The sequence below is a fragment of the Halyomorpha halys genome, unplaced genomic scaffold (assembly GCF_000696795.3).
Source record: "Halyomorpha halys isolate HHAL.00 unplaced genomic scaffold, Hhal_1.1 Scaffold972.1, whole genome shotgun sequence".
NCBI classification, from domain to species: domain Eukaryota; kingdom Metazoa; phylum Arthropoda; class Insecta; order Hemiptera; family Pentatomidae; genus Halyomorpha; species Halyomorpha halys.
This window is the reverse complement of record NW_027115373.1, coordinates 555,444-564,619: the sequence shown is the minus strand read 5'-3', so window position 1 is coordinate 564,619 and position 9,176 is coordinate 555,444. Positions and strand designations below refer to the sequence as shown.

Sequence of the window (9,176 nt, the reverse complement as noted above, 5' to 3'; positions counted from 1 at the left end):
TTTTTTTCTCTCCCTAAATGATGGTTGTTATCTTTTGTTTTTATAGCCCTGATGAAGACCTGAAAATCAGGTCGAAACGTCAGCATAAATAAATATTTTTTATTTCGGCTCAAATCTGTTATCCACATTTATTTTTTAAGAACTGCCACACATTGGAATAATTAATTATTTAATAAATTGTGGCTTAGTTTCAGAACGCATACTTGCACTCATTAAAATAACTGAAACGATATTAGGGTAAACCTATCGCGTTTAGTCGTTTATATGATGGCCCTAAATAAATGAAGGGGTGCTAATTAGGGTTTAACCGTAACGAAGAGTACTAAAGGAAGCGAACCGATAACTCTAATCCTATCCTCGTTTGAGCTGCTACAGCACATCCTCTCCAATGCTTTGTTTAAACTAGAAAGATCTAGCGAGCTCAAAAATACACAGGACACTTCAATTCAGTGTTTCACACATTTTATAATTTCAGTTAATAATATTAATTAAAAATTAAAAGTATTGAAACACGTTAGATGATTTCATTTAAAATAATACGCATATTTTATAAGTTCTTTATTATAATAATTTATTCACAAGACTCAAACTTTTGTACTGTACACCCAATGAAGTTTAACCAGTTAAATAGTTAATTCATAGTCAAAACGGCTTTAGAAGGATAAGTTTTCATGTAAAATAAGGACTGAATACAATCATATGAATCAATTATTTTCATATGGGCCACATTGGCATTGTTGGTAACGAGCTCGTAGACAAAGCTGCCAGAGAGGCACTCACGCTCCCTGGCCGAGGCACCGCCGTTCTTACCCCATCAGAACCCAGTACACCCCTTAAATTACAAATATTAGAAAAATGGCAGGCCAAGTGAGATGAAAGCTCTCCGAGTAAATTAAAAGAAATAAAACGATCAGTAAAACCATGGTCGACATCCTACCGCAACAGCCGCAGGGAGGAGGTTGCTCTGGCCCGCTTGAGAATAGGTCATACTCTCTTCACGCACTCTCTCCTGATCAGAAAACTGCCGCCTCCAACGTGCAAATATTGTTAGTCCATTCTCACGATTAGACATATTTTTGAAGAGTGTACTCACTATTTGCCAATAATAAACAGGATAGGACTGACCCCAAATTTATCAGAAGCTCTCGCAGATGAGGAAGCTAAAATTACATTAGTATTTGAATTTTTAAAAGCACATCGCCTTCTTTATAAATTATAACTCCTCTTCGATTTTTATTTTTTTAAATGTTTTTTACTTCTTGTTGTTGTTGATTGTTGCTTAAAGGCGTAAAATCCTCTGGTCATCAACGCCTATGGCATGATAAAAGTAAAAAAATAAATAAATAAAAATATATAAAAAAATAAAAATAAATAATTTTTTTTTTCATTTATTTATTTATTTTTTTACTTTTATCATGCCATAGGCGTTGATGACCAGAGGGTTTTACGCCTTTAAGCAACAATCAACAACAACAACAATCATATGAATTTTACTATCGAAGAAATAAAAGAAAAAGTAATTTAATCCTGAACATGGAAAAATGACTCTGAATCATCAAAGAAAAATGAATAAGAAATAAAGACAATAAAAAGGAAATAATTTCACAAGTATTAATACATACAATAACGTTTTAATACATGTCGATATCGAAACATCATTCTTAAAAAATTGAAAAAAGATTTTGGACTGTCATGAAGTCACATAATCAATTTCAATTCGATAACTCGTTTTGACAGTGCTTAAGAAGAATTTGACAGTGTTCTATGCTTTAAATAAATAAAAAGGACATACATTCTAGACATTACTCCTATCCAGTAAGTTAGACAGACTTATTATCCATTTCAAATTATATAAACTCCAATGGTTTTGGGGGATAGGTTTTTATAATAAGCGAATAAAGCACTCAGAATTTTTTGCAAACTTTATCCCTACGAACCTTAAAATATCGATTCACCTTAAAGGCAGATCTCAACGAATCGTGAGCCTTAGGCCCAGTTTGAGAGAACTGATAATCAATAGAATGTTCGAGAACCATTAATAATGGGGAAAACAGGGACGGCGTTGAGTGTGTTTAGTAGGTGATTCTATGATTATTCTAATGAATAATTTTAAAAACCAAAAACTGGGAAAATTTGAAATGTAAAGATGCTACCACACGTTTGCCAAACTATGGAAAATTCGCGCATGCGCAAATGTGTGGGTTATTTAGTTTGCCAGATGTGGCCAACCCGTGGGATGGCGGTTTTTGTGCACAAATCAAGGGACGTTTGTACAAGTTTGTGCTGCAGCCACACCTTTTTGCCCAGTTAGTATTATTTTAGAGCTGCCAACAAATTAATTCATTTGTAATAAATTTCTAACAATTGTTAATTAACACTTAAGTATAGTTTAAGGTTGTATATTTTAAAATCCTATCAATTGGGCGTTAATACATCGTTTCAAATCTTATTAATTTACTCAAGCGGTTTATTCTTATTTAAATATACATTTATAGAATCATTAATATGAAATTGGTGAATGACACAATCTTCCTTGTTTAAATATAACAATTTATTTCACATACAACGTCGTTTCGGGGTTATTTCCCATCTTCAAGTTGCTGATTAACTATTTTATATATAATGTATAATTAACTCCTTAATTTTTCATTACATGCTAATATTGAAACATATTGTCAATTATTAAATAAAAACCTTTTTATAATATCAACTATTATACATTTTTCAAGGAGAATAATTACCTTCCTCTTAGAGGAAGTGTAATGAAAACTTAAGGAGTTAATTATACATTATATATAAAATAGTTAATCAGCAACTTGAATATGGGGGAAAACCCCGAAACGTCGTTGTATCTGAAATAAATTGTTATATTTAAACAAGAAAGATTGTGTCATTCACCAATTTCATATTAGTTCTAGAAACTCTTCAAGTAGAAGATCATTAATTTAAGAATAGAATCATTATATGTCTCAGTGATGAAATTAATTCATATCTTATTAAAATACTAGAACGAAAGTTGAATTTAATAAAGGTGGTGTAATATTATTTCTATCCTCTATCATCTTCTTTGTCGAAAAAATAGTTTAAATCGGAAATAATAGTCAATACATGTTCGAGGTCCACTTTATTTGGCTCTCTGTAACAAACAAGCGTGTGAATATCGACTTTTGTTACTTCCTTTGCTTAGCAAGCATTAGTAAGTATTTTGGATTTGCGGCAAGTGACAAACGCATAGATAAGCTGTCTGGGAGAGGAAATATTTCATAAAATCGCCCACAGACAGTGAGTTCGAAAATCGGATAAAAATTTTGGATTTTATCCTTGCTCTCCCAATAGATTGTTATAGTAACCTCCTTGGCGGAGACAAGGCGAAATACACCTTCTATTTGGAATACCAGATATTCAAATGATAAATCTTGGAGAAAATAATCGTACTGACTACTTCACAAAACTTAGTTCCCTATGACTGACTATGCTGGACAGAAATTTGGATCGAACATAAGTGGAAAATAGTAACTCTGAAATATTGGATCGGACAAAAAATGGGATAGTTGGATGATGTTTTTAATCTGAGCCCTGTTTAAAATCCAATTAACAAATATGTGTAAGGTAGGATCGTAACATTATAAAAGAAGATTAAATCACTTATTTCAACTCACTTGAGGACCTTGATGTTAAATATTAGATTATGTAGGAGTCAGGATGTAAATGAAAAATAAACCAAGAAAATTCAAGTGAAATGGAAACAATTAGATTTCAACAGACACAAGGAATTAATAGGAAAACCAATGATTAAAGAGCAACATTGTTGTGTTGTTCTGGACATCTAGGCACATATTGTCCAGCTCACAGTAAGATCATTTCATTGTTTAAATACACAACTCTCTCATTGTAAAAATAACTGTTACATAAATAATTTAGCAATGTATTCACTTCACTAACGTCCAAAATTATCAAGTCAGATCTTACAGGTCCCTACATCATGAATATATATAAGGGATAATCCAATCCTACATAACATAGATGCTGCTATGTCCTGAACAAGATTCAAATGGATCTTAATTCATGTGGAGAATAATCAAATGACTAGAGTTCTTTTATGATATTGATACCACCATCTCTTTTTTTTATAATTAGTTACAACTATATCTAACTAATAACTTTCAAGGGAATTTCTCTGCAAGAATTAGGCTCTCACTTCCATTATTTTATATTTTCCATGGGCCTGACTTTTATTTTAATCTCCAGGGAACTATGTCTTTCACTCCGCACTCATTAAATTAATACCTCCTAATTCCTTCTATACTCTGGAGGAGCTCTTGGCCCTTAGTGTTAAACTCCTGATTCCACCAAAATGGTTTGAATAGACTTAATTATGTACATAACTATTTACATTATAAATTATTATGAGATGGCTGATGTACATTTATTATTTGAATTAAAATGGCATATGTCATTGTGAGCTAGGCCAGATCATAATAATAAATACAGTGAAAGTTTTCTAATTTGACAGCTATGGGACTAGATACATTTTAGACTTTAGAGAGTGTTACGACTAAAGATAGAAAATAAAAAAATATACAGGACTTTAATAATAAATGTTATAAAATGCTAAGTATATATAAAAAGTATTTCAGAAGTTAGTGTCCTAACTGAAAATATAAATATTGGATCTCAAAACTAGAAAATACTTTGTTTAGGAGATATTTGTGTCTAAATATTCTTTTTTTATGAATTATTTAGGTTGTAATAAATAAATAAGTATATATTCCAACTACTTTATTAGTGAAATGTTATCATTAGCATGCAAATTAAATGTTATTGAAAGTGATTAACTTGAACTTTAAGACAGGCTCAGCATCTCTTTTCATAGCAACAACGTCCAAAAAGGAAGGAGTATATGTATTTATATTCTAACATATAATGCCCTAAGTCTCAATTGTAGATCTTTGAAACTGATCTCTTCCATAATATTTACTCACGGCAGATAATTTTCCATATAAATAAATACCTATCTAGCTCAAGATAATAATTAATAAAACAATATTATAGTTAGCAGAGACCGAAGCAGGTCAGTAACAGTCATATTAATTATTCTTTGATTAAGCAATTTGTAAATATCTACAACAAAAAAGTAGCTAGTTGATAAAAACATATTTCTGGGTTATTATGTTCGATGTATCATCGTAGGACCATTCGTTCATTACATTCAGGATAATTATGTTGATTGGTTAGGGACCATATTAATTGTTGATCTATTGATAGTTAATTAATCAGCAAATTTATCATCAACATAAATAATGTTGATTTATTCAATATTGCAATGATGATTAATGCTGTGGACATATCCTTAATTGCTTACACTCTGCTTACTTATGGTATTACCATTGATTATTTAACTCTGTTAATATCACTTCATAAATAAATTATGATGTTATAAAATAAAAAAAATTCTAACTGCTAAGTTGTGAGAGCATGCTGAATGTTTATAATATAATTCTCATTTTGGATATTTAATACCATTTGGTAAAACAACTGTAAAAAAATTAAACTATCTCAAGTTGAGAGGTGATATTTCATCTTAAAGATTTTATTTAGTCGTTTAATAAAATACTAAAGGATTTTCATTCAGGAATATTAACTTAGGAAGAAAATCTGTATATAGATTTTAATTTATTATTTTATTTTAATACCAGATCGGCCTGGTGGGCCTTACATGGTTTATATAACTTATATTATATATATTTTTAACAGTTGAAGATGAGGGGGTATAGTCATACAAATGACACCCCTAACTATATAAAATGTTCTTATTAAAAGAAAAAAAATAATAATAAAAAAGGAAAGTAAAATTAATAACAAAAAATAATGATATTGGTACACTTAAATAAAACAAACAATTGTCTTCTAATAGTAAAAAGAAACAAGTTAATTTGAAAAAGGGAAGAGAGAAGAAAAGAGAAAAAAATAATAATGATATGTATATAGACTACTAATAATGAATAGTTTGTTTAAAAATAAATAAAAATATTTTTTGTTTTTCTATTGTTATATGTTAAGCAACAAGATATCAAGTGTTTTCTAAATTCTGTATATAATTGTAAATTATGTAGGTCAAAGTATGAAAATTTTAAATAAAAACTGAATAAAATTTGTACATCAATTTCAGTCATTTATTATTATTTTATAAAAACTTATCGGTATAGAAACTATTAAAAGTAAATTAAAATATAATATATTACAAGGGCAAGGATTAGGGTTAATATTTAACTGAATAAATAAAAAAAATATTTTTTGGGTTCGTTAGATTCCATCTCTCTACTTAAAAGTTAATTGTATTTGTTTATTCAGTTCCTCTTGTATTATATTATTTTTTTATTTTAATTTCTTTTTATTCATTCTTAAAAGTATCAAATTTTGTCATAAAAGAATTTAGATTGCCCTATAAGTTTGACCAGTAGTATATATATAAGAAACAAGAAAATCAATAACAGTTTTTAAATAGAGAGTAAAAAAACTGGCAATTTCATTTAAGAGATTACTAAAATATTTTTCGATCAGTATATTTTATAAAACATAATTAATCAAGACATTAAAACAAATAATTATTTATAGTTGAAATTTATTTTAGGTGAAGGTTTAATTTGTGTAAGGGTCAAAAGTTTTAATTTCCAAACAATTTTGACTTTACTTCATATCTGTATTTAAATATTGTAATTTTTTCAACTATATTATAAAATATTTATGTTTTACCAACAATATTATGACATACTATATTAATTTTTGTAGCTTATTTTAAGTTGAACTTTTTGCTTACCTTTTGTAAATATTGAACCTTAACACCAATATTTTATTCGAACATAACATTATATCTATTAAAACCCTTGAAAGGTATTGTCATTGAATTTAAATGTTCATAGTCCTTTGGACTAAATATTTTATAGGCTTCAAAATCTCACAACTTTTTAGGCTTTCAAACGATTCAAGGGGGAGGGGGCCCTTTCTCACCCCTACTCCATGGTGATGTCCCAGGTTCTTGTTAAGAGTGTCACAGCTTGGCAGTGTTTCAGTACTAATAATTAATGAAGCTTTTAAAACTGGTGGTTGAGGTTTGAGTCCATTACTATGTTTAATTTTATGTGAGAGGTCCTCCCTCACTAAGGGAGAAACCTCTTTAATATAAATGAGGTTACTTTGTGCTGAATTGACCTGTAATAAAATTTACAATTCGACATCTGTATGTTTTAATTTGCCCGTGATAATTAGAAAAAATTTTGAAGTTTCACATCCAATTGCAAAAATATTAGATTTTCTCATGTTTGTATTTAAATCATAATCAAATTTTATGAACAAGTTAAGTTTTACATTCAATAAAATATTATAATTATTTATTTTATCAAATGATAGTTAAATTAAATAGTAGCTCAAATTTCAAGAAATGTCCCTAAAATATTGAAGAATGACATCTTTCAAGGTTTCTTATTTTTGGGAAATTTAAAATTAATTTTTAAATATTAAACCATAGATGAAGGGCTTAAATCAAATAGTAGCTCAAATCAGTGATATTTCAAGAAATCTCCTTAAGATACCATGAATTATTCAGTAATTTTGGCCTCTTTCAGGTTGATCTATCAGAGAAACCCTCTTTTTGGAAGGCACTGAAACCTCCATTGAAGGATAAGTGTGGTGAACTCCTAGTGTCGCTTTGCTATCACCCAAGCAACAGTATACTCACCATTACTCTACTCAAGGCAAGGAATCTAAAGGCTAAAGATATCAATGGAAAATCTGGTAATATATTTATATTATATAGTGAAGTATCGCTAATAATGTTTACTTTATTATCTGATTAATGCTGTATATAAATAGTCAAGAGAGCAATGAAGGGGGAGTTATTTTTTTCTTTTACCTCGCCTTGTAATATTTAACTTTTATTTTTAACTATGAATAATTTTCTATTAGTTCTTAAATCAAATTGAATATTAAAATGACTAAAGAACTTTCCTTAAAGTATTATTGAAGTTACTTTAAAATTTTTAAGATTTAACTTTTAGGTTCGAAAAAAAAAGAAACTGCTTGTCGATTCCGACTGTTAAAACAAATATTCTAAGCTTCTCATTAATTAGAAAAGGCTCTTTTACATGCCTATAATTAGGTCTGTTTGGACTTTTGGGGCTCCACCAAAAGTCATCAAATTCCTCTCATGCCCAATCCTTATAATTCAAGATTCTTCTCAAAATTCTCAATGCTTCTTACTTTGTCATGAAAAAGATCACAATCATCTTTATGTTCCATATGTTACTGCCTAGATCCAAACCAGAAACCAATTCCTTAAAAAACTTCAAATCCATCAATCTCTAACCTTGCTTCCTATTCAATTCCTGATAATCCCTTAAGGCTTCTGAAAAGAAGATGGCCTCGAGACTTTATAATGTAGAAATCTTATTGGAATGCTACCAATGAGAAGTTTCTTCACTACTTTGTCATCTCATGACACCACCATTCACATTTACTTGTATTTTATTTATTTATTTATTTATTTTAATAGATTCATAAATTTCAATAAATAAAAAAAATACTATTTTGATTAAGGGACTGAATTTTGAGACAAGGTTAAATTTCATCTTACCTATGTTGTTACAAACATATAGTTAAACAAATTTTAATCCGCATTTTCAGATCCATATGTAAAAGTTTGGCTACAATTTGGTGAGAAAAGAATTGAAAAGAGGAAGACACCAATATTCAAATGTACCCTGAATCCAGTCTTCAATGAAACATTCAGCTTCAATGTACCTTGGGAAAAGATAAGAGAATGTTCCCTCGATGTTATGGTGATGGATTTTGACAATATAGGCCGTAATGAGCTCATTGGCCGCATTCTCTTAGCAGGTAATTTTTCTATATTGTTTAGCTCAATCTATCTGTTTTATACATAAATGCTGTATTATACAGGGTTATTCTGGATGTTCTATTGAAGAATGTAGAGCAAAGTCAGTGAAAGCTACCATCAAGAATTTTAAATATTATATAATTATTAAATATTATATAAACTGAACTCAGCATGCTTTGCAAGGCCTAAAAAAAAATGTCATTTTATTAGGAAAATATTAAATTTAATTTATTTTACTTTTTTTTGGTTAATTCATTAGTTTTGATTTGGTGAGTATATATGT

At 29.1% G+C, this 9,176-nt stretch overlaps 1 protein-coding gene across 1 annotated transcript in view; it reads left to right on the top strand.

Annotated features, from left to right (window-relative positions):
- Positions 1 to 9,176, top strand: part of Syt7 (Synaptotagmin 7) — a gene marked incomplete at its 5' end in the record, with an annotated part of 34,853 nt that overhangs the window by 17,222 nt on the left and 8,455 nt on the right. The window contains 2 exon segments of the mRNA XM_014431431.2: positions 7,623 to 7,791; positions 8,680 to 8,892. Of these exon segments, the coding sequence (XP_014286917.1) occupies positions 7,623 to 7,791; positions 8,680 to 8,892 (382 nt within the window).